Raw genomic sequence first — 26323 nt, 5'->3', positions numbered from 1 at the left:
TTCTAATGCTCTTGAGCATATTAAATATTGCTTACTGAGAGCTACATGTTACACATGGAAGAAATATAACACTAATGGCATGAACTCACATGAACAAAAATCTCTACAGAGCCCCGGACAACGTCAGGCACCCGGCAGGCACTCACTGTGTGCTTAGTGAATTCAAATCACCAAATGGAGGAAAAACTGCTATTTACAATCACAACTGCCTTCTGAGGAGGGTGGATCCCTCATTACAGGACAGTGCCTGGTGCCTGCCTTTGCTTCTGCTGACTGGCTTAAATATTCAGAGGTAGGCCCCGTGTGGTTGAAGATAAAGGCTGAAGAGGATGAACTGCTCTGCACAAGAATGATAAGACTTGAATGAGGTACGTGGAGACAGCCTGAAGAGGTGGGGAGATGTGGGAAGAAGAAAATGTTTGGGGGCGGAGGGTAAGGGAGAGAGAAGCAAGCAAGACAGTGCGAAGATGGCTAGTAAAACGTCCCTGCACATGCTTCTACTTTTGGCTGTATGGCAGACCATACCCTCTGAAAGGCCTTCTTGCAGGGGAATAACTAGATCTTTCACAAAACAGAATTCTGTGGCATTGCTGAAGTTGCAGTGGTTAATGGAAACCGGGGTGTGAGTGTGTGTGAGTGTGTCTGCACATGAGAAAGAGAACCCTGAAAATACAGCGAAGGAAGTAAGCCAGCTCCAAAGGTAGGCCTGCTCTGGGTGGAGACGCAGTGTTTGCAGGAGGCCGGGGGCCCAACCTGAGACTCCTGGATTAAGCTGAGCTAAAAATGGCCCCAACCTGGTATGATCCTGCGGTTCCCAAGAGCAACAAATGCAAATCTTCCCGGAAGGAAAGCGCTCTCGATTTATGCTCACTGTTTTGTTTGTTTTCAGATTAAGAGTAAGCAAATATCAGCTCCTAACCAAAGGTCACAAAACAAACAGGATTTTTATAAAGTTAATGAAAAAACTAGAAAATTGGAAGAGAAATCTTAAGAATTATGCAGAACACCATGCAGAGAGACAAGAAGATGAAGAAGAGATAAGGAAGATGGAAAGACGAGGTCTACAAAAGTCCACTCATCTCAGAAGAAGAGAATAATGAGAATGAACGAGATGCCTATTTGAAGAAATAATGGGTGGGAGAGTTCTTCAGAATGAATCAAAGAATCCACAAACAAAAACGCAATGTATTCCAAATAGGACAAGTAAAATGAAATCTGCACTTGAACAGAATATATTAAAACAGCAATGTATCAAAGGTAAGGAGAAAATCTGAAAAACAGCCAGAGAGTTACACATCACTCTGAAGCAGGAACCACGCAGACAGACAGGAAACTTCTCAACAGCAAGGATGGAAGGCAGAAGACTGCAGAATGGGGGAGATGATGATTTTCCACTTCCATTTCCACACTCAGCTAAACAGACTTGCAGAAAAGGTGGGTGAAAGAAAAGACACTTGTTGGTAAAAACTGAGTTGACCATTAACAGGCTGCCCTTAAATAACTTCTGAAACTAACTTCAGGAAGAAGAGAAGATAAATGCTTTTAGAAGGAACATTTGAGAAAAAAGAACAGGTGAGTAAACAAATGGGCAAACATGTTGGTGGATCTAAAATCAAACAAAACCAGCCAAACCAATGAGAAAATAAAACACTGTGAGGCCGGGCGGCATGGTGGCTCACACCTGTAATCCCAGCACTTCGGAAGGTTGAGGTGGGTGGATTACTTAAGTCCAGGAGTTTGAGACCAGCCTGGGCAATGTGGCGGAACCCTGTCTCTACAAAAAATACAAAAATTAGCCAGGTGTGGTGGCACATGCCTGTAGTGTCAGCTACTTGGGAGGCTGAGGCAGAAGGATAGTTTGATGTTGAGCAGGCAGGCTGCAGTGAGCTGAGATGGTGCCACTGCACTCCAGCCTGGGCAATAGTGGAGACCCTGTCTCAAAAAAAAAAAAAAAAAAAAAGGAAAGAAAAGAAAACGAAAAAGGAAAGAAAAATAAAACATTGTGGCATTTTCTTACATTAAGTAGTTCTGCCCATAAAGAAAAAGGCAAGCCACCCACTGTGAAAAGGTGTTTGCAACACAGTTACCCGAAAAGGGGTTATTGACTAGGATTAGAGTATTTTTTAAAAACTGCACAGCAGTGACACTGGGATAACATTGAAAGTGTTCTGGTGCGGAGCTGGGTGGAGAGTGGGGGGTTGTTTTGTTGTTACATTTCATACTGTATACCCAAACATACTGTATTGTATCTATCAATTATTACATAATAAAAAACTTTTAGCCAATAAAAATACATGAATAGATATAATACAGAAGAAACTCAAACGGTGGATAAACACAGATTTTCAATCTTATTAGTAATACGAAATGCAAATTAAGACCCAAATAAGATAACATCTTACACCCATTTGATTGGCTAGTGAATTAAGAAGTCTGAGAATTTCAAGTTTTTGTTGAAGAGCTAAAAGTTAAGAATCTCATCTATTGCTGGTGGAAGTGTAAATTTATTTTGCTGGAAAATAATCTGTCACTTGTAATGTAGTCTATCTGCCCACAACACTCAGCAATTTCACTCATGGACTTAGACCCTAGAGAGATACTGTTGCTCCTACACCCCAGGAGACGGGTACAAGAACCGGCCGTCCATCTGTAGCAGAGTGGCCTGTGTGCTCACACGGGCAATGGAGAGGGGGTGGCGGCGGTGAGGGCTTCCTGGAAGATGGAATGCTTGGGCCATTCTGGGAGAAGAGAAGTCAGCAAACAAGTGAAGGAGTGGGAAGGGAGCGGGAAGGGCCCACACAAGGAGGCAGGAGCCGGCCACCTGCTGCAGGGGGCCAGGTGGTCTTGGATGGCTGGACACTGGTGGTTGGGAGGGGAAAGTGGGGGGAGGGGACCTGGAGAGGCAGAGGCCGGGCCACTCATTCCGTGAGCAAAGTGAAGGAGCCTGAACTTTATCAGGAAAGTTGTGGGGAGTCCTGGAAGGCTTAAAGTAAGATACCACGAGATTCACATATTGCTGAATTGCTATCAGAGCATCACGGAAGGCTGACTGGTAGGAGGCAAGGACCTGGACCGGTTGGGGTGGCACAGAATCAGCCCAGGCGGGACCAACGAGTCTGGCAGCAGCCTGGTGGGAGGGAGAGAGGGGGAGGGCAAGATGGGTCCACTCAGAGCCCAGCAGAAGAGTGGAGTGGGCTGCAGGCTGCAGTGTGGGGGATGTGGTCTGGAAGGTTTCCTCACTTTTGTGAGCCCCCGTTTTTCACTTGACAAGCAGGCTGAGTATCAGAGACCTTACAGGGATATCACGTTGTTAAAAACTTTAGCTCACGGCAGGCACTCAATAAATAGTAATTAAAATGTTATTTTCAGGGAGAAAGAGTATTATTTATAATGGCAAGAAATTTAGCAGAAGGGACAGGACTAGAGAGAAAATCATGAATTCAGTATTAGACAGACTGAATTTAAAGTATGTGTGAGACAACCAGATAAGAAAATTGAATAAAAAGTTGAATAAGGCAACATAGTGAGAACTCGTCTTTTTCTTTTCTTTCTTTTTTTTTTTTTTTTCATGTTGTTGCTGTTGTTGGGACAGGGTCTTGCCTCTGTCACCCAAGCTACAGTGCAGTGGTGTAATCACAGATCGCGGCAGCCTCAACCTCCCCAGCTCAGGTGATCCTCCACCTCAGCCTCCCAAATGGCTGGGACTACAGGCACACGCCACCACGCCTGGCTAATTTTTGTATTTTTTGTAGACACGGGGTCTTGCTATGTTGCCCAGGCTGGTCTTGAACTCCTGGGCTCAGGTGATCCTCCACCTCAGCCTCCCAAAGTGCTGGGACTACAGGCACACGCCACCACGCCTGGCTAATTTTTGTATTTTTTGTAGACACGGGGTCTTGCTATGTTGCCCAGGCTGGTCTTGAACTCCTGGGCTCAGGTGATCCTCCACCTCAGCCTCCCAAATGGCTGGGACTACAGGCACACGCCACCACGCCTGGCTAATTTTTGTATTTTTTGTAGACACGGGGTCTTGCTATGTTGCCCAGGCTGGTCTTGAACTCCTGGGCTCAGGTGATCCTCCACCTCAGCCTCCCAAATGGCTGGGACTACAGGCACACGCCACCACGCCTGGCTAATTTTTGTATTTTTTGTAGACACGGGGTCTTGCTATGTTGCCCAGGCTGGTCTTGAACTCCTGGGCTCAGGTGATCCTCCTGCCTCAGCCTCCCAAAGTGCTGGGACTACAGGCACACGCCACCACGCCTGGCTAATTTTTGTATTTTTTGTAGACACGGGGTCTTGCTATGTTGCCCAGGCTGGTCTTGAACTCCTGGGCTCAGGTGATCCTCCACCTCAGCCTCCCAAAGTGCTGGGACTACAGGCACACGCCACCACGCCTGGCTAATTTTTGTATTTTTTGTAGACACGGGGTCTTGCTATGTTGCCCAGGCTGGTCTTGAACTCCTGGGCTCAGGTGATCCTCCTGCCTCAGCCTCCCAAAGTGCTGGGACTACAGGCACACGCCACCACGCCTGGCTAATTTTTGTATTTTTTGTAGACACGGGGTCTTGCTATGTTGCCCAGGCTGGTCTTGAACTCCTGGGCTCAGGTGATCCTCCTGCCTCAGCCTCCCAAAGTGCTGGGACTACAGGCACACGCCACCACGCCTGGCTAATTTTTGTATTTTTTGTAGACACGGGGTCTTGCTATGTTGCCCAGGCTGGTCTTGAACTCCTGGGCTCAGGTGATCCTCCTGCCTCAGCCTCCCAAAGTGCTGGGACTACAGGCACACGCCACCACGCCTGGCTAATTTTTGTATTTTTTGTAGACACGGGGTCTTGCTATGTTGCCCAGGCTGGTCTTGAACTCCTGGGCTCAGGTGATCCTCCACCTCAGCCTCCCAAATGGCTGGGACTACAGGCACACGCCACCACGCCTGGCTAATTTTTGTATTTTTTGTAGACACGGGGTCTTGCTATGTTGCCCAGGCTGGTCTTGAACTCCTGGGCTCAGGTGATCCTCCACCTCAGCCTCCCAAAGTGCTGGGACTACAGGCACACGCCACCACGCCTGGCTAATTTTTGTATTTTTTGTAGACACGGGGTCTTGCTATGTTGCCCAGGCTGGTCTTGAACTCCTGGGCTCAGGTGATCCTCCACCTCAGCCTCCCAAATGGCTGGGACTACAGGCACACACCACCACGCCTGGCTAATTTTTGTATTTTTTGTAGACACGGGGTCTTGCTATGTTGCCCAGGCTGGTCTTGAACTCCTGGGCTCAGGTGATCTTCCACCTCAGCCTCCCAAAGTGCTGGGATTACAGGCACACGCCACCACGCCTGGCTAATTTTTGTATTTTTTGTAGACACGGGGTCTTGCTATGTTGCCCAGGCTGGTCTTGAACTCCTGGGCTCAGGTGATCCTCCACCTCAGCCTCCCAAATGGCTGGGACTACAGGCACACGCCACCACGCCTGGCTAATTTTTGTATTTTTTGTAGACACGGGGTCTTGCTATGTTGCCCAGGCTGGTCTTGAACTCCTGGGCTCAAGTGATCCTCCACCTCAGCCTCCCAAATGGCTGGGACTACAGGCACACGCCACCACGCCTGGCTAATTTTTGTATTTTTTGTAGACACGGGGTCTTGCTATGTTGTCCAGGCTGGTCTTGAACTCCTGGGCTCAGGTGATCCTCCACCTCAGCCTCCCAAATGGCTGGGACTACAGGCACACGCCACCACGCCTGGCTAATTTTTGTATTTTTTGTAGACACGGGGTCTTGCTATGTTGTCCAGGCTGGTCTTGAACTCCTGGGCTCAGGTGATCCTCTACCTCAGCCTCCCAAAGTGCTGGGACTACAGGCACATGCCACCATGCCTGGCTAATTTTTGTATTTTTTGTAGACACGGGGTCTTGCTATGTTGTCCAGGCTGGTCTTGAACTCCTGGGCTCAGGTGATCTTCCACCTCAGTTTCCCAAATGGCTGGGACTACAGGCACACGCCACCACGCCCAGTGAGAATTTGTCTCTTAAAAAAAAAACAACAGTCGAATATGTGGGGTTTGGGAGTTAGGTGGAGCAAGAAGCTGAGTGAAGCTACTCAGGTGTGAGGTGTGAGGGTGAGAGGGGAGCAGAGCACTGAGGGTGATGCCTGGAGGACCCCAACGCTGTGGCCCACATAGGGGAGCAGGCACATGTCAGCCAAGGGACAGCCTGAGAGAGGAGGGGAAGTCGGGAGAACACAGTGGCAAGAACTTCCAGACAGAGAAAGCTTCAAGAAGAGGGGGTGGCCCATGGCGCGCACATCACAAGCATGTTCTCAAACACTGCAGAATGACCAAGGAGCGAAGAGGAGGTGTGTGGTGGGGTCTTGGTCTCCAGCGCACTGGCGGGCCACAGCCATCTTGACACAAGTTAGGAGAGAATGGGGGATGAGAAAGAAAGGGTGGCCAGGAGGGGAAGTAGCGAGATGTCAGAGAGTAAAGAGTGCTGTGCTACTGAGAGACTCTTGCTTTCATCAAGAAAGGAAAGTCAGAGCAACTGCACAAAGTAAGTTCCCACTGCAGTGACTGAGGCAAGGGAGCAAGTACTGACAGCGCCCGGGATGAAGGGCCGTGACACAGGCACGTGCAATGTGTGGCGGGGTCCAGGAGGGAGAGCACCACCAGGTCTCAGGGCTCCGGGATGTCCTCCCAGACGCTGAGTCCCACGGAGGTGTGTCAGGGTTGAATACGCCCTGGCAGAGGATGTAGCTGAGGGGAAGGCTGGTGCAAGCTGGCACAGCAGCAGTTGCAAAGGCGAAGAGGCATGAGGGGGAAGCTTGTTCCAGGAATGGCCGTTTATCCCACGTGGGAGAGGCACCGGAAGGATAAGGAGAAAGGGGAGATGGGAGAATGCCCGGGAAGGGGCTGGCAGGACGGGCCAGGCAAACTGCACGGACTTTGCTGGTTAGTGAAGGATTTTAAGTCCTCTAGTGGAATTAAGTGATTAGATTTTTGCCTTACAAAGGAAACTCTCCTATGGAGGACAAACTACCATAAGAAGTCAGCGGCCTAAACCAGGAGAATGGGGGGAAGGAAGAGAGGTGAGGATAACTGGAGGGGTATTATGCACATGGTAACAACAGAAGGCATCGCAGTTCAATGAACAGGGCAAGGTGGGCAAATGAAGAGGGCAGAGGAGGACTGGGCCCTCGAGGGATGCATCTGGGGCTCTGCCTGGATGCCGGGTCATCTGCAGGCCAAGAACTGAGATAGTGATTATGGGAAAGAACAAGTGGGCAGGGGTCAGTGAGAAGAGTTTCAGTAGAGGGGGCTAGAATGGGCCAGAGAGGGAGATGGGGCAGAATGGACTAAAGAAGGAAGCAGAAGAGGATCCCTAGAAGCAGGGAATGCAGCTGGCTCTTTCCATAAGTTTGTGGGAAAGAATAAAGAATGGGAAGATAGTAACCACAGGTAGGAGTGGCAACTTTCTGGAGGAAGAATTGTGCCCACTTTTGCAGGCTGAGAGGACTGACCCAGTGGAGAGAATTCAAGGATACAGGAGAGGGAGGAAGAACTCAAGGCAGCCTATCCTAGAGGCCGCGGGAGGGGACAGACCCTTAACAGAGTGTAATGGCTTACCCTGCACAAGACGGATACCAGGCAGGAGCAAAATAACAACAAGCAGGAGCACAGACAGGACTGGCAACCACATCAGACTCACCGTAAGAGCTTCATATTCATTTAAAAAACAGAAAGACTGTGAAGAACTACGATTCTTCAACAGAACACTGCCACTAAGTAGCTTACTTAAAAGTCATGTGAATTGCACAATAGCTGAAAAAGACTAGATGTGTGATATTCTAGCAAAGAGATCTGTACACCTTTTATGTAAAGGGCCAGAGAGTAAATAAATATTTTAGGTTTTGCTGGCCAAGAAGCAAAATCAGAGACATTATGCAGATACTTACACATGAGGAGAGAAAACACCTGACCCACCGAGTCCTAAGTGTCTGGGGAAGGCCATCTGGGATCCACTAGAATCACACTTGGGACAAAAAGCTAGTGGCCTGAGGAAGAGGGTCCTGGTGGGCCAGGCTGGCAGGTGGGGGTAGTAGGGTAATGCAGGTCAGTTTCACTTCTTGTCCCACCAACCCCTAGAACCTGGTGCACCCTTCTTTCCTCCCAAGAGCCTGGTCATCTCAATTTGGGTAGATTGCTGGAGGCTAAGCAACTCCTGAGTTGCTGACTGAAATTCCATGACTGGGTGCCTGCTCATTGCCAACAGTCACCCCTGTGTAGTGACCACCAGTGCAGGTCTGGGGCAGCAATGCTGGGTGATAAAGGGACACCTCAGCTTGGTCTCTGTGACTCATAGCACTAGCCACCTCGACTGGCACATGGGCTGCACAAAAGTGGGAGGCAGGCTAGGTGTAATGCACAGGCTGCAGTTCACTGGCCCCTATTCCAGTGCCTGTAAAAACCTCAGGCTGGGCGCAGTGGCTCACACTGGTAATCCCAGCACTTCGGGAGGCCAAGGCGGGTGGATCACCTGAGGTCGGGAATTCGAGACCAGCCTGACCAACATGGAGAAACCCCGTCTTTACTACAAAATACAAAATTAGCCAGGCATGGTGGCGCATGCCTGTAATCCCAGCTACTTGGGAGGGTGAGGCAGGAGAATCGCTTGAATCCAGGAGGAAGAGGTTGTGGTGAGCCGAGATCGCACCACTGCACTCCAGCCCAGGCAACAAGAGTGAAACTCCATCTCAAAAAAAAAAAAAAAAAAAAACCTCAAAGACAGGCTTGAAGGACAACCTTAAAACATGCAAATAGCACAGAAATTCTTTTAATCAAAATAAAAGGTTTCATATTTGAATCCAGTGATTCTTTTCCACACTCAACATTATTTTGTTTCCTCCCCCCATCTCTCTCTCTCTCACTCCAGTCACCCAGGCAAAAGTGCAGTGGCACAATCATAGCTCACTGCAGCCTCGACCTCCTGGGCTCAAGCGATCCTTCTGCCTTGGGCTCCCAAAGTGCTGGGATTACAGGCATGAGCCACTGTGCCTGGCCTCACATTATTTTAAATGAGGTTATTAATAACACTTCACACCACCCCCTCCTTCCTTGAAGTTCATTATCAGTAGTAGTAAACGGAAATAGTGATTTTACTTGGCCTTTTCCTGAGCCATGGAAGTTTCACTCCTGGAAATAGAAAGCTTTAAAACTCAGACTGGTGAAATTGCATTACTTTTCTGAGAACTCGTTATTCTTCCTACCTGAGAGTTGAGAACCAGAAGCAGAAGAGATATGACTTATCAACATATCTCACAATAAGAAATGAGATGCGGAGGGAGGGGAAGGATCTGCCGTCCCGGCATCTCCCCTTCGCAGAACCTACCCTCGTATATCACGCTGTCTTCGTCAGTGACGTAGGCGTTGGCACCCCAGATCACCATCTTGTGGATGTAAGACGGATATTTTGCAGCAGCAACGAGTGCAGTTATGCCCCCATCACTCCACCCCAGCAGAGAAACCTTCTTAAACTTCAGCGCCTATGATCACACGACGAAATGCACAGCACAGGTTATTGCTCCTCTCTGTTAAAAGAAACTGAGTCACTAATTATCAGAATCAATACAGGTGTGGGGCTGGAGTATCAATTAGTCAGAAAAGAAAAATCCTAGAGTCCACCATCTGATGACATCATGTTTTCTCTTAATTACTTTTAGTGGAAATTGTCACAAAAACCTGAGTATACGGTATGGGTTTGAATTAGGAGAGAACTACATCTTCTGGTTGGATAAAAAGCTCAAGGAACTGGAATCAATGGAGACCAACTACTCAAATATGACAAATATAGTGTGCGTGTGTGTGCGTGTGCACATGTGTGCGTATGCATGCCTGAGTGAGGACCTTGAGAACAGTTCCGTAGATCAGAGAGGGGACCCTGTGCTCTGCTGGATGAAATGGAGCAGGGTATCCAGTAAAGCAACTGTGGGAAGAACTGGCAAGGGCCAGGCTGTCAGAGAACAGCGTCATGGGGAGGTTATGTGAGTCCGCGGGTGAATCAGAGAGGGTCTGGACATGTGTTTGGCAGGGAAAATGGACAAAGACTACATCTTAGAGAGGCTGCCAAGAAAAAAGAATAGAATGACTGGAAAATTAAAGGTAAAGAATTAATATTAGTCCAAGATATTTGCTGCCCGGACCATAAAATGGTGTAACTACTGTGGCACTATCCTGCAAAATGAACATCTGGAACTTCTATCACCTAGCAAACTGTCTCCTAAATTTGTATGAAATTCTCCCTGTGTGCCAGGAGCTCAGTCCAGGATGCCCACAACAATACTGTTTATAGTGGCAAAAAAATGAAAATGGCCACGAGCAACAGAATGTTCACTGCCTGCTATTTATAACAGCAGAAAAAGGCAACTTAAAAATTAAGTTAATTATCTACTATTAGAAAACTGGTGAAATAGGGCAGGTGTGGTGGCTCACGCCTGTAATCCCAGCACTTTGGGAGGCCAAGGTGGGTGGGTCAGGAGGTCAGGAGATCGAGACCATCCGGGCTAATGCGATGAAACCCTGTCTCTACTAAAAATACAAAAATTAGCTGGGCGTAGTGGCGTGTGCCTGTAATCCCAGCTACTCAGGAGGCTGAGGCAGGAGAATCGCTTGAACCCGGGAGGCGGAGGTTGCAGTGAGCCGAGATCATGCCACTGCACTCCAGCCTGGTGACAGAGCGAGACTCTGTCTCAAAAAAAAAAAAAAAAAAAGAAAAGAAAATTGGTGAAATAAGATACATCCATACAATGGAATAAATATATGCCTATCATACAACTAGTATAAATGCATATTTATTGACATGAGTTATTTCCTTGAAAAATGGTTCAATAAAAATAGGAAGTTAGAAAAACGTTAGGTGTAGTACGATGCCATCAATATGATACTGCGTTTGGGCTGTAATAAGACTGGCCGGAAAGCAGAGCCACCAAGACTTGGTAGCGTCTCTAGAGAGCTGGACTGTGGGCTATTTCCACTTTGTTCTTTATACCTATTTGAACTCTTGGAGTTTTCTATAGCAATCACATGGTATTATTTTGTAGAAAAATATAACAACAAAATTTAAACAAAATAAATGAAGACAGGCCCAGCCACCCTTCCTCCCCTGGCCCTTCCCTCAGAGACCTACCTTCATCAAATCAACAGCATCTTTCGCATCCCTTTCAAAAAAGTCTGCTGGGAAATCGCGATCTGGGGGCCTGGAATGTCCATAGCCTCGAGGATCCCAGGCGACCACCGTGAAGAGCTTCTTATCGAGGTTCTGGAGCTGAGGTCCGAAATCAGTCTCTCCACTTCCTAAAAACAGCCACTTGGTTACCCTGAGGTGATCGCTTTCACCTATCAAACACATTACAGTGAAAACAGAAGCAGTAACAATCTTAAAGCAAAGTAGTTTCTACTCAAAGTGGTCAGAATGTAATGAGGAAAGCAGCCTTGCCATGACGTAATCCATCTACTCGAAGAAAGGAGGCAGGCTGGCCGGGTGCTCCGGTAATCCTAGCACTTTGGGAGGCCGAGGCGGGAGGACTGCCTGAGCTCAGGAGTTCGAGACTGGCCTGGGCAACACGGTGAAACCCCATCTCTACTAAAATACAAAAAAAAAAAAAAAATGTGGCCGGGCGTGGCAGCATGCGCCTGTAGTCCCAGCTACTCAGAAGGCTGAGGCAGGATGAACCCGGGAGGCGGAGGTTGCAGTGAGCCAAGATCGCGCCACTGCACTCCAGCCTGAGCACAGGGCAAGACTTAGTCTCCAAAAAAAAAAAAAGGAGGCGGGCTTCCTTCCTGGTGGCGTGCAGGCCTGCCTCCGACCTCCCCCTGGTGGCTATTTTGAGAAGGACAGAGGCCCTGGGTCTTTGGTTCTGTATTATTTCAGCACTTTTGAAACCTCTTTGGCTTAATCTTCCTTTTCTAAAGAAAAGAATTAATGAAACTGTATAGAAATTAATTCACAGATATGCTTCTGGGTTATCTTTTCTTCTTAAAACAATGACTTACACATGAGAGGCATCTCTATAATATCTGCAAATAAATTTATGAGATTTGGTCCAAGTTATTCAAAGTAGAATTCTAAAATTCCAGATTTTTAATTAGTATTATTATTTTTTTACTAAGCTAAGGTGAATAGCCTAAAGATTTTATTTTGTAGTAATAATTAAAAACCAGAAAAACTAAACGAAAACACTGAAATGCAGAAGGGGTATGGAGGAAAGAAACGAAATCAGTTTCATCAGAACAGTATGAAACAGCCTATGCTAAAAGCTGAATTCTATTAGTGGGCCTGCAGGGAGCTTGGCCGCTAGTCCACAGCCCACCACGTGGTCACTGTAGGTGTGGTGTGTTCACACCTACTGTGCACAGTGCAGAAGGCCACTCTCACAGAGCCCAGTCCAGGGGCAAGTCAGCATTTTATCAGTGAAGTCTGCTGATTTCTGAGGACTTCTATCTCAGGCCACAAATGACTACTAACCACTTTGCCTGATAAACCATATTAGAAAATGTCTTTCAAGGAGGATCGTTTAACATTGTCAAGGCCTATCATTTTTCCTGGCAAGATATATCTTTCTCAAGATCAAGTAAATCATTCAGAAAATTTAAGCCAAAACCAAATGAATAGATTTCCAGCCCACATCTGCTGCTGTGACCCATGAGGCTTCTCTTCTGCCTCTGACCTGGAGGGGTTCTGGCGAGGGAAGTACCCTGAAGGAGAGGGGCAGGAGGTGAGAAGGTGGGAAAAAAGAACAGTCTAAAAGACCAATTTCAGAAACAAGAAGGCATTTGCTCCCTGGCACACATGTACATATTTGAAGAGCAGTGCCAAGAATATAAAACTTTAAAAAACATTTAAGGAATACATGTACATAGTTATCAGCATGTAACACCTGAGAGGCCTGTGGGGAGGGAAACTAGGTGCTGAGGATAGGACAGGAGAGAGAATCTCCTCTGGTCCATTTTTTTAATGTTGGAATCATGCTAATATTTTACATAAACAAAAATTAAACTGGGGACAGGTGCAGTGGCTCACGCCTGTAATCCCAGCATTTTGGGAGGCCGGGGCGAGTAGATCACCTGAGGGTCAGCAGTTTGAGACCAGCCTGGACAACATGGTGAAACCTCGTCTCTACTAAAAATACAAAGTTAGCCAGGCTTGGTGGCGCACACCTGTAATCCCAGCTACTCAGGAGGCTGAGGCAGGAGAATTGCTTGAACCTCGGAGGTAGAGGTTGTGGTGAACCAAGATTGTGCCACTGCCTCCAGCCTGGGCAACAGTGAGACTCCCTCTCAAAAAAAAAAAAAAAAAATTAAATTGTTAAGTTTTTAGCACCTGGACAATGACTGCAATACTGAAATAATGGAAAGCTAAGATAGGAAATGTTTTTACAGATAACTTTAGATCCCCATCAGCCATGAGAGTCAATGTCCTCGTTCATCAGGTTAAGGAAAACAGAGGTACCAAACACCATTTAGACACACGTGCCTCACTAGCTGCAACAGTGCCACGATCAGCTGAGGCTCAGTCAAGTGGAACCTTTTTAGCACTTCACTTTTAGAAAGAAGCAAATCACAAAGAAATAAGTACAGTCAGCCTTCCTATCCGTGGGTTCTACATCTGTGGATTCAACCAACCTCAGAACAAAAATATTTGGGGAAAAAAATGGATGGTTGGGTCTGTACTGAACAGGTACAGACTTTTTTCCTTGTCATTATTCCCTAAACAATACAAGGTAACAATTATTTGCACAGCATAGACATTGCATGAGATATGGTAAGTAATCTAGAGATGCCTTAAAGTATACAGGAGGACATGCGTAGCTTCCATGCAAATACTGAGCTATTTTATATCAGAGACTTGAGGATCCTCAGATTTTGGGATCTGAGGGCTTCCTGGAACCAATCCCCCATGAATACTGAGATTAAATATTAGGATTATTTAACTAAATCAAAAATAAAGCGACAATACTAACACCCTTAAAACCAGATTTGGGATGTCCTGGAATCACTGGAAATTTTTCCCTTGAACTTTCTAGGTAATTGGTAATATGCCAGTCTAACTCTAATTTCTAAAAAGATTCAAACTGAGTTTTTTTTTCCTTACCTCTTGTTTTAACTGAATATATTATCAACCACAACAAGCCATCAATTCACCCTAGTTTTAGCACTGAAAGTCCCACATCCTGGAAAATTCCCCAATGCCAGGCAAACCAGGATGACTGATTACCCACTCACCTTCCTTTATCTACCCCTTCTTGCCACACCCCTTTCCTTGACCCTTGTCACCCTCCCAAATTATGGGCAACTGTGATTTCACAGAGTACTTGCATAGGAAAAACTGGGTACTTTACTACAGGAATAAAAAATCCAATTCTGAACAGCAGTAGAAAGTTACCTACTTTTCTAAGTCATTTAAGTTTGATTGTAGCAAATATGAAAACATTTCAGAAAAGCACTAAAATTAATAATCAATATTTGGCATCTAGTATTGTGAATGCATCACAGATTTTACAGCATGCAAAAACATTCCATTAAAAAGTGTCCAGACCCAACATCCCAGGAAGTAGCAGGACTGCGTGATCTCCCTCTCCAGTCTGCTGGTAATGCAGCTGAACGCCATTCACAGCCACTTTGGCAGAGGTTACCGAGGTGCTAGAAGAGAAAAAACACATCCCCACAGGGAGAAAGGGGAGATGGGAAGATTTCTTAGTTGATTCAAAATTCCAGCTAGACAGGAGGAATAAGTGTTAGTGTTCTACGCCGCTGTAGGATGACCACGGCTAACAATAAGCGATAGTTTAAAATAGCTAGAAGGAAGATACTGAATGTTCCCAACACAAAGAAATGATAAATGTTTGAGACGATGGATATGCTAATTACACCGATCTGATCACTACACTTTGTACCTATCGAAACATCACTATCTACCCCATAAACAGGTACAATTATGTCAATTAAAAAATAAAATTTGAAAAATGTTTAAAAATCCACCCCCAAAAGGAAAATCATTTAACAGCACGAATTTAATATGATAAAACTGTCTTTGTATATGAATGAGTCGCCTCCAGAACTTCTCTCAGGCTCCTTGGGTTATTTCAATTTTTCCAATTCTGAACAGTGACATGAGTTTGAATCTTCTTTACTAGACTGCCGATCTGAACTGTGCCCTCACGCTTGAATACATTATTGTGCCCAGCCTGGGGCTCACCCTACAGAAACCCTACGAGGCTTGCTGAATCAATGGCCACAGAGGCTCATGGCACTCGCCAGTGAGCTGGAAGCCAAGGGTACTCAAGTGCACGCTGGCGTGGAGCTTGGTGCAGTGAAATGAGGGTGGACATAAGGGGCAAAGACCCTGGAGTCACTCGTCCGCACCTCAGCAGGCCCAGAGGACCTACCCAGACCTTCAGCAGCCTTGGTGACATTCCCAAAGATGAGACTGGTCCCAAGGTCTCGATCTCCAGGCTGTTCTTTAGCTGCAGGGTATCCTGTGTTGTCTGGCCTCCTGCAGGAGGGCCAGAGCCAAGAGTGCCCATCTGCACTGATAAATCCTACTGTTTTTTTAAATGTTAAAATATGTCTGTGTCAACTGCTAAGTAGCCCTGTCCATAAGCCTCCATCTCAAGAGCCCTCCTTCCTGCCACTCACCCACCTCGGCCTAAGACCTCCTAGCATCTAACTGGACCACACTTAGCACAGGACAACGCCTCAGGACAGGCATAATGCCAGTGTCTGTCCTGCCTGAATTATGTGTGCTGTACAGGTGTTCTGATTAACCTCTCCTCAGCTGCTCTTCGAGGACAGCCAGACTGTCCTGGGATATATACCAGTGGGGCACACAGATGGTCCCTGCACCAGGACCAGGCTCCATCAGCCTTCCCACAGCTTATCAGACAGATGACTGAGTGAAGCACAGGAGGGACATGATGGCAAGCCAGGACAGATGCCAGAAGGAGGCGCTCTCTTCTCCTGGTGGAGTGCCAATACAATGAAATCAACCACCATCTCCTTTTATTTTTATTTTTATTTATTTATTTTTTGAGATGGAGTCTCGCTCTGTCGCCCAGGCTGGAGTGCAGTGGCACCATCTTGGCTCACTGCAAGTTCCGCCTCCCGGGTTCACACCATTCTCCTGCCTCAGCCTCCCGAGTAGCTGGGACTACAGGCACCCGCCATCACGCCCGGCTAATTTTTTTTGTATTTTTAGTAGAGACGGGGTTTCACCCTGTTAGCCAGGATGGTCTCGATCTCCTGACCTCGTGATCTGCCTGCCTCAGCTTCCCAAAGCGCTGGGATTACAGGCCCAGCCCATCTCCTTTTTCTTCTACATACTCTCTACCCCTACCTCTGCCCTTAGTCAAAGGATAACTGAAACACAGCCCTTTTGAAAAAATGAGGTCCTGTTTTATCTTTTGGTTTAATCTTATTTGCCAGTCTCAAGTAAAAAAGAAACAAACGTGGAAACAGATGTGTTGAATACAGGTACATCTAATCTTAACACACCATTTCTGGAAAAATAAAAGACAGAATTGGGCAGTAATAAGGTCTGACCAAACTATAAGCTCCTTATCTACAGAAATATTATTAAAGGGGCATCAATGAAACCACCAAGCAATGGCAATACTGACCCTGCCATTTACTTATTATGATTACTGCCCTATTCCTCTGAGAAATTCATTTCCACAGTTAAGATAGCTTAGGATCGGCCGGGTGTGGTGGCTCACACCTGTAATCCCAATACTTTGGGCGGCCCAGGCGGGTGGATCACGAGGTCAGGAGATCAAGACCATCCTGGCCAACATGGTGGAACGCCATCTCTACTAAAATACACACAAAAAAATTAGCCGGGCATGGTGGTGCACACCTGTAATCCCACCTACTCAGAAGGCTGAGGCAAGGGAATCACTGGAACCTGGGAGGTGAAGATTACAGTGAGCCGAGATCGTGCCACTGCACTCCAGCCTGGTGACAGAGAGAGACTCCGTCTCAAAAAAAAAAACAAAGAAACTGCCATTATAATATTGTATGTTCAGCTGTTTCTTTTGTGTATGTTTTGCGAAGTAGCCATTACCTACAATAAAGTATTTGCTACCTTCAGGGCTTGAAATTCGCATGAATCTTGACAATTATTTTTACATCTCTTATATATTGTACTATTATATAAATATTCCCATTGTGCCTACTAATTACTTCATGTTTATTATATCCCCAGGCTTTTACATTCATTGTTTCAAATCCTCACAAAAACGCTGCAAGGCAGGAGGCTCAGAGAGGTTGAACAATCTGTCCACATTCACAGAGCTAGGAAGTGGCCACGGGGCCATTAGAACTCCAGAGGCCATGATTCCTCTCTAACCTCACGGCTGAACAGAGTCCTAAGAGGGCTCAGGCAGTGGGGCCACACTCTGACTGCCAGATACAGCGTGGTGGCAAGCGTCAGCAGAAGGACAGTCTCTGATTCTCTGGCAGGGCATCCCAACGTTGAACTTGGAAAATATTTTTTAGGAAGATTGTTAGGTTATATGAATTATTAATATTTATAACTGCACATAATATACAATTTCAGGTAGAAAAGACTTTTTTTTGACCTGACCCACGAATAAATCACCTTACAGATTTTGAAATAAGGGTCAAAGTTCCAAACAGCAGACTTACAAACAAGTTTTTGGAACATAAGTCAATTGTAGGTTGGGCACTGGCTGTTCTGAAGCAAAGTTTTTACACGAATCCTTTTACCTACTGATACTGAGCTACAACTGCATTTCAGGATTAACTAATACCACTGCTTGTTTTTCCAGATTATATGTCATATCAACTTGCAGCTGCATTTATAAAACGGCAGTACAAAATCCAGAGAAACCTGTTTTTTCAGAGATATTTTAGGAAGAATGATCTGCAATGCAACTAGATGGATGGGGCCTTCCTCAACCATTAAATAACCTATCAGAACTATATTGGTAGGCCGAGAGCGGCGGCTCACGCCTGTAATCCCAGCACTTTGGGAGGCCAAGGCAGGTGGATCATTTGAGGTCAAGAGTTCGAGACCAGCTTGGCCAACATGGTGAAACCCCATCTCTACTAAAAACACAAAAATTAGCAGGGCATGGTGGCAGGTACCTGTAATCCCAGCTACTCAGGAGGCTGAGGCCACGAGAATCGCTTAAACCTGGGAGGCAGAGGTTGCAGTGAGCAAGATCACACCACTGCACTCCAGCATGGGCAAAAGAGCGAGAGTCAGTCTCAAAAAAAAAAGAACTATATTGGTACAATCACAGTAACTTATTTCGATGCCTTTCTGCACACAGGAAACTGGAAAAAATAATCATTTTCACTGTTAATTTATACAGCTGTAGCCATTAACATGTTTTTCCATCTATCAAAATAGCCCTGACCATCTTACAATAATTCTAAAATTAAAGGAGCTAGTCAATTGCAATATGAAATTTTAAAAGCTGGTCAGATTTGCCCTCTTTTCTCCTTCTAAATCAAGTTTTCAAACTAAAAGTTTCTATGTTGGATCAAGTAAAGTTCTAAACGCTGTGTACCTATCTAGTACTGACTTTATGAAAGTAGCCCATCAGCAGTCAACTGCGCACATGCACTGTGTACGTTCGTTGTATACGTGTGTTTGCATGTGTGTAGGGATGTATGTAGAGAATAAAGTAAAACAAGCTTCATGCCGCTCTATCCACATTTCTGCCCACTATCTCTTGGGACCAAGAGTATCCATTTTCAAGACAGAAGGTCAGAAATTAATCCAGTTTTTTTGTTATTGTTTTACCTGAAATGGGGGGACAGGTGGGAGGACAAAAGAGAATAAAGCAGATTCCTGGGCATCTCCACACATGTAGATCAGATCCTCTGGGAGTGAGGCCCAGGATTCCGAATTTTCACAGTTCCCAACGTGATTCTTTTGCACATTAAGGTACGAAATCAGCAAGCAAAGAGAAGACTTAGGGCTCTCGGGACCCGTGTCCTTAGCGGCTCTAGAGAGCTAATGGGCACAGTCATTCTTAGGATGATTTCTGACATAACAGGAAGAAGAGATTATTGTCCTTATGCCCTTAGTGTGGACTCTGGACAGAGCAATGGACTAATAAGGGCGTTGGGATTCTAATCCGTGCTCCGTCACGGGTGAGTCTATACTACAGGCAAATATATCTCTCCGGGTCTCTCTGGTCTGCATGCTGAAGGGACTGCACTCCATAGCCCAGGCCTCCACGGCTCCAGACTCCTTGAACTGAGGCTGACCGAGGCGCATGCACGATCGAGGGGCTCGAGCACCAAGCGCGGATGGCCCCCAGGATCGGGGTCTCGCGGCACAGACGGCGACAGGGCAGCCAGGCCGCGTCCACGCCCCGTGCCCGCGCGCCGGGAACTCCTGCTGTCGGCACGCGCCCCTCCCGCCGACCCTCGAGCGCGCCGATGCTGGGGACCCCCGGGGCGAGGTGGCCGCCATTACCCGAACGCGGCCGCGGCTCCGGCCCGTGGGACGTGGATCCCGGGCTTCAGCGCTGAGAGCAGCAGCCGCAGGCGCAACACGCCCCGGCCGCCCAGCACAGCCACCATGGCCACAGGTCGCGTAGCTGCCGGGAGCGCGCATGCGCTAAGACCAAGCGCGGTACCCGGCCCACTCTGCCCCGAAGCCACGCCCTCTGCTCCGCCCACTGCGCCTCTCCATCCTGCTCCGCCCTCTGCCCGTCCCGTCCCGAAGCCACGCCCTGCCGGGTGCTTTCCCATGGGCGACCGAAACTCAGCTCGTGGTTTCGCAGTCCTGGAACGGCCGGCACCCGCATAGACCGTCCCCTCTCGGTGCTGGCTCTGGCCCCCGGGATGAGTGTCCCCGTCGGCGCTGCCCCGCCCTCGCTCGTCGCCTCAGCGACCATGGCCTTTCCAGGAGGCGAGGCCGCCAGCCATAGCGCCCTCGCTGGGTGGGCGTCCGGGCGGGGCTCCGGCTCTAGGCAGGCTGCTATGTTGGATCAAGTAAAGTTCTAAACGCTGTGCACCTATCTAGTACTGACTAGTACTAGGAAGTGTATTTGCTTTTCAGAGATGATGGGATCTAAATTTTCTTTATACCACTTCACACCCATTAGGATGGCTACTAGCAAAACCCCCAGAAATTAGTGTTGGTGAAGATGTAGAGAAATTGAAGCCCTTGTATATTGCTGTTGGGAATGTAAAATGGTGCAGCCACTGTGATGAACACTACTGCGGTTCCTCAAAAAATCAGTTATATGATCCAGCATTTTCTTTTCTGGGTATATAACCCAAACGAATTTAAAACAGGGTGTACAAGAAGAAATGTTTTTACACTCATGTTGACAGCGGCACTATTCACAATAGCCAAAAGGGTGGAAGCAATTTAAGTGTCCAAAAACAGATACATGGGTAAGCAAAATGCTGTCTGTGCATGCAAAGGAACATGTTTTAGCCTGAACAAAGAACGAAATTCTGACACATGCTACTACATGGATGAACCTGGAGGACACTATGCTGAGGGAGGTAAGCCAGTCAAAAAAAGACAAATACTGTGTGATTCCACTTATATAATAAGGTACCTAAAGGAGTCAAACCTGTAGGGACAGAAAATAGAATGGGGGTTGTTGAGGGCTGGTGGAAGGGGGAATGGAAAGTTGGTGTTTCATGGGGACAGAGTTTCAGTTTGGAGAGATGAAAAAGTCCTGGAGATGGATTTTGGTGATGCCTGCATTACATTGCGAGTGTACTTAATGCCACTGAACTACACACCTAAAAGTGGTTTAAGTGGTAAGTTTTATGTATGTTTTACCACAATTAATTTTTTTCTTTTGACTGTATAATTGCAGCTTTATAAAGGTTATAGACATTATCTAATTGAAAGCTCAGTGGAGAAAAAAAACAACTATTGCTTTTTAAGTCTATCGTTCTGCCTTAATCGGAAATAACTGGCAGATTTGTGGCTACTGTTGTAGCCTTGGCTTGAATAATTGGAGACAACAGCTTCTTTGCATATTGCATTTCTTTTCCTCCAAGAGACCTTTTTGGTGTAACAGTCAGTCCCGTGAGCACAGTGCTTGTAGGTGTTACACTCATAGAAATTTCTGTCACCTGCAGTGTCTTCACTGGCCCATTGGACTTTCTTGAGTAGTAAAGGCAGTTTTGGCCTAAATACAGACTATGCAAAAGTTTTCATATTCTACTCTCAACATAAATCTATCACATTAATTCCTGCATAAAAGGAAAGAGACATATATAATGTTTGAGTTTAATATCATTTGACTTTCAGAAATCTTTGGTGAGGTCAGTATTTCCTTTTTTCCTGATATGTTGATTGGGGTTTCATCTTAGAAATGATAAAAATAGCTGTCTGTACAGTTTCAACACCAGTTACCCTTGTGCTAATAAAAAACGGTAGCACTGAGTTTTAGGTTATTGGTGTCACAATTTTTTTTTTTTTTTTGAGACGGAGTTTTGGTCTTGTTGCCCAGGCTGGAGTGCAATGGCGCAATCTCAGCTCACTGCAACCTCTGCCTCCCGGGTTCAAGCAATTCTCCTGCCTCAGCCTCCTGAGTAGCTGAGATTACAAGCACCCGCCACCATGCCTGGCTAATTTTTGTAATTTTAGTAGAGACGAGGTTTTGCCATGTTGGCCAGGCTGGTCTCGAACTCCTGACCTCAGGTGATCCACCCGCCTCAGCCTCGTAAAGTGCTAGGATTACAGGTGTGCGCCACCGCATCCAGCATGGTGTCACTATTTTTAAGTAACATACCTGACAACCAGTTCTTTATATATAGCAAGATTGTATAGTTTAAAAAACTGCCATTTTTGTGCCAGGCACCTTATGATGCATCATATTTCTTTAATCTTCACATCAGCCTTCTGTGCTATTGCACTCTCCATTTATAGATGAGGCAACTGAGGCTAAGAAAGTTTAGGAAGCAAGCCCTAGGTAACACAGCTGAAAAGTAATTTTGAGCTGCTCAATTTCAGGACTCTATACTTGGATAATGACAGTGAAAGGTTAGGAAGCAAGGCCTGGGTAACACAGCTGAGAAGGGGCAGAGGGGAGTTTTGAGCTCTAAATTTCAGGACTCTATACTTGGATGATGATGATGATGATTGCTATTACATGGTGTGATCACAGCTCCCCACAGCCTCAAACTCCTGGGCTCAAGTGATCCTCCCACCTTAGCCTCCCAAGAAGCTAGGACTACAGGCATACACCACCACACCTGGCTAATATTTTTTAATGTTTTTGTGGAGATAGGGTCTTGCTGTGTTGTCCACACTGGTCTTGAACTCATGGCCTCAAGCGATCCTCCCAGCTTGGCCTCCCAAAGTGCTGGGATTACAGGCATGAGCCACTATACCTGGTCGTATACTTGGATTATTACATATTGTAAAAATCACTGTAGTAGCATTAACCTTTCAGTGATTTCTCTGAAATCAGCTGCTTCTAAAATCTTGAATATTTAGACTCCTATTTATGCCTTTATTATTAGAAAACCCTTTCCCTTTCATAAATGCCACACATTAAAATGTACATCAAAATACTGCCTAACATATTTTGTGATTTATTAAACATTTTATTCCTGAAACCCTAACCTCATGTGACAGACCCAAAGCAAAGATGATGACTGTAGCAACAAGTAGAAAATCTACCAAGCAGGACTGTGGGAGCTGGAAGTAGGTCTCAATTACCAGCAATAACTTAGGGTGTGAATATTTGTTTCCGAACCAAGTGTGGACAGTCTCGGTTCTCCTTTGCTGGTCTGTGTCGTCATGCTCACTTGGCTTTGCCCATTAACAGCAGTGTTCTTGTGGAGCTTGGGCCTTGTACGTAACTCCTCACAGGCAAACTTGGTTCTTCTCACCATGGTGCTGAGAGAGTGGGGGTGAAGGGAAGGCCCCAGAGCCAGGTGCAGGGACAGCAGTGCTGCAGGCCTCTCATCCTGAGGGCCAAAATGCACTGGCAGGGAGGTGTTCTTACCATCAGCATCCCGTCTCCTGCTTGGCAGCAGGAGGGTAAAAGGGGATTATGCTCAGGAAATGCGGCCTCAGTGGCAGAGGCACCATGGAGGATCCGCATCTGTCCCAGTGACACATCACATCAATAGCCTAAAGTTGTGGTATAAAATTTCATTTTAAAAAATGTGTTAAAAAATGCCTTGCCCTCTTGCCTTTTAACATTAATTATTCAACCTCTTTGGAATCTAAGAGATTTGAGAACACCATTTGGATGGTGGTACAAGGAGCAAACAGAACTCACCCAGGCCCCTCCAGCAAAGCCTGGAGCCTCCCTCCATTCTCCCTTTTGGGATGTAGGATCCAAGGCTGTGTGGTGGCCAAGTAGTAACCGGACAGGTGCAGACAGGAGAGCCGAGGCTCATTACTTTACAGCAGTGCTCTTCTCAACCGGGGCAATTTTTCCCTTTCCTTGGACCATTTGACAATGTTTACAGACTATTGTCACAACTGGGGGCGGGGCGGGGGGTGGGGAGAACAGTGCCCCTGGCATCTAGTAGGTGGGGGCAGGGATGCTGCTAAACATCCTACAAGGCACAGGACAGTCTCCCACAACAGAGAATTACCCAGCCCGAGATGCCGACAGTGGCAAGGCTGAGACAGCCTGCTCTGCAGCTCCATTTCAGGGGTGTGTATGTGTCTGCTAGAGTTGAGGGGATTCACAATCAGAATCAACAACACTGTTATCAGCCCAAGACACCAGAATCTGTTCCGACAGCCAGACTGACCATCACCACACCCTTCTTGCCCTCCCTCTGAGGAGAGCTAAGCACACAGCCTTCCTTGTCGGTTTAGCAAAGTGCCAGTGCAGACACTGAGCGGCCTACCCAGCTTCAGTCTTCTCTTCTAGTTCTTTCATCCACCCCCAGGTTTCAGGTGGGCTTTGAAAGGTTGGGTGCTAGAGGCACAATTACCACACTCAGAAGCTGTCCTTTTTCACTTTGGCACACAGAAAAAATATGAAAATACTTTCACAGTACACAGAGTAAACCGAGGAAGCCACTCAACAGTATCAGCCCTGAGGTTCTGGTCTTACCCAGGGGTAGAGATCAGCATTTCCTGTTCCCTCTCCAGGGCACCCAGGCTGGGTGAAGGTACCAGAATGCCAGGAAATAACTTTAAAAGTCAATCAAGAATTTTTGTTGTAGTCACAGTTAGTAGCAGTTCCTTGCAACAACTGCCTGGGAAATTCTGATGTTTCCCCCCTCCTTGGTACCCCTTTAAATCCATTCAGTTAATTTGAAAACTCAATATAAATTCAATTAACTAAAAAATAATCGATAATTTAATGGACTGAAGACTGCACGTGATTCTTAGAGCCTATAGTGACTGATACAGTATTTGATATTAATGTTAACAGACCCTGTAATGTGGCAGTGAGCTGCAGTTGTGATCCAAAAAGTCTTTGAACAGGGCTTAGAATTTTACTGTACTTTGTTTATAACAGGAGCCTACGTGAAGAAGAGAGCACACAATTTTAAAAGTTGATTTTATATTCTCTGAGTTTTTCTTCTTGCTTCAACAAAACTCTAGGAAATGCCATAAGCTGAAAGAAAATGACCTTCCTCAGACATCTCTTCTGTCCCTTTCCAAACACAATTAGGAGTCATTTTTTTATTGGTGCTACACCATTAAGAGGTCTTCCTGCTTACGCTTTCCTCAGAGCGGATTGTTGGCTGGGCGCAGTGGCTCAATGCCTGATATCCCAGCACTTTCGAAGGCCGAGGCGGGAGGATCACTTGAGTCCAGAAGTTTGAGACCAGCCTGGGCAACAGAGTGAGACCCCTTTGCTGCAGATTTCTTTCCCCATTCTCCAGCTATGAAGTACAGGAAACAATATTTCTGCAGACACAGAACCCCTATCAGTGAGGACAGAATTCTGAATGCTCTGAGGCAGCCAACTTTCTGGGGTTATTCACTAAGTGAGGCGTCCACTTCAGCTGCCGTAGCCCATCCAGGGTTAGTTCTGGCTGACGTAAATCAAGTTGCTCAGAAGGTCGATCCTGGAACACTGGTGGAGCGCCTGGGCCAGCTTCCCCACTGTGGCTCCCTTAATGCCTTCCCTCATCACCCACTTTTGGAGCATCTGGTAAACCTTTTCTTTTAGTCCATCTCGCTCATAGTCATGGTCAATTTCATCAATCTGAGATTGTGTGAAGCCCAGTTTACGGGCACAGTTCTTCCAGTGCTTTCCCAGATTTTCCCTGATTGGGTCCAGGTGTTTATCCGTCAGACTAGTGGTATTATCTGCCAAATGGGAAAGAGAAGAAGGTATCAAGCTAAAACCCATTCAAACATTCCAGCTTCCTGAATTGCTAAAAAACCCAAGTGAAATGAAGAGTACCAGAAGACAGTGAAAAAGATAACTTCTTAGTTATATAGCTGTTGATGCACTGGCAGACATTTCACATGCCTGCTAGCCCACATGGAGTCTTTATGTGAGTTAGAATAGGGAATTCCCGGCCTGGCGTGGTGGCTCACGCCTACAATCCCAACACTTTGGGAGGCCAAGGCAGGAGGATCACTTGAACCCGGGAGTTCTAGACCCGTCCTGGGCAACATAGCAAGAACCTGTCTCTACCAAAAAAAAAATTTTTTTTTAATTAGCTGGGTATGGTGGCACATGCCTGTAGTCCCAGTTACTGAGGAGGCTGAGACAGGAGGATCACTTGAACTCAGGAGTTCGAGGCTGCAGTGAGCCATGATTGTGCCACTGTACTTCAGCCTGGGCCACAGAGCAGGATGCTGTCTCAAAAACAAAACAAAAAAGAATAAGGCATTCCTTCCTCCTAGTAGACACATCCCTGAGCCACAGCTGATGGCTCTGTGAACAAAACCCCTGTGTGGCTACGAGGTTGGGTGTTCTATTCAATCTTAGCCAGTGACCCTGTTGGTATTAGACCTTCCTGGATGTAAAGGGAAAACCACCATTTTTGTTCCTTTTAGACATTCGCTACTTACATCTGGCCAAAGTTAAAGCCGCTCAACTCCTGACCACTACCCCCGCCCAACAGTTCACTTTCCTCTTACTTAATCAAGGAATTGTCCAGCAGGCGTGAACCCATTCAGTTACAAAGCCTTCCTTGTCTTTCAAGCGACGAGGTAACTATACTCTTCAGGGTCTGTTTTTGGACCCTTCCCCTCCTTTACTCCACCCCACTGCTGACCGACATTGCCTCTTCTCCAATAGCCATAACCTCTCTCCTTCTACTGGTTCCTTCCCTTCTCCCTTCATAAAAATAATAAAAGGAAACAAATAAAAATGTACAACAACCACAAC

The 26323-nt window shown here is 46.5% G+C and overlaps 2 protein-coding genes across 9 annotated transcripts in view; both read right to left on the bottom strand.

The window, feature by feature from the left end:
- BPHL (biphenyl hydrolase like) overlaps positions 1-19672 on the bottom strand; it is a 34592-nt gene extending 14920 nt beyond the window's left edge. Inside the window, exons 1-4 of one of the 4 annotated variants that reach the window (XM_054493463.2) lie at positions 18817-19672; positions 14584-14687; positions 11176-11342; positions 9382-9535 (exon numbers count right to left, since the gene is read on the bottom strand). In XM_054493463.2, the coding sequence (XP_054349438.1) occupies positions 9382-9535; positions 11176-11342; positions 14584-14687; positions 18817-18872 (481 nt within the window). In that variant the 5' untranslated portion in view covers positions 18873-19672. Of the gene's footprint in view, positions 1-9381; positions 9536-11175; positions 11385-14583; positions 14688-18816 lie in introns of all 4 variants that reach the window. The other 3 variants (XM_054493461.2, XM_054493460.2, XM_054493462.2) reach the window with 3 other exon arrangements.
- A 2911-nt stretch (positions 19673-22583) lies between these two features.
- RIPK1 (receptor interacting serine/threonine kinase 1) overlaps positions 22584-26323 on the bottom strand; it is a 48479-nt gene continuing 44739 nt past the window's right edge. For all 5 annotated transcript variants that reach the window (XM_054493454.2, XM_054493451.2, XM_054493450.2 and 2 more), the window contains one exon: positions 22584-25290. In XM_054493454.2, the coding sequence (XP_054349429.1) occupies positions 25004-25290 (287 nt within the window). In that variant the 3' untranslated portion in view covers positions 22584-25003. The remainder of the gene's footprint in view (positions 25291-26323) is intronic.

Source organism: Pongo pygmaeus, chromosome 5 (assembly GCF_028885625.2).
Source record: "Pongo pygmaeus isolate AG05252 chromosome 5, NHGRI_mPonPyg2-v2.0_pri, whole genome shotgun sequence".
Taxonomy (NCBI): domain Eukaryota; kingdom Metazoa; phylum Chordata; class Mammalia; order Primates; family Hominidae; genus Pongo; species Pongo pygmaeus.
Note: the sequence above shows the minus strand (reverse complement) of the source record. Positions and strands in the feature narration are given on the sequence as shown.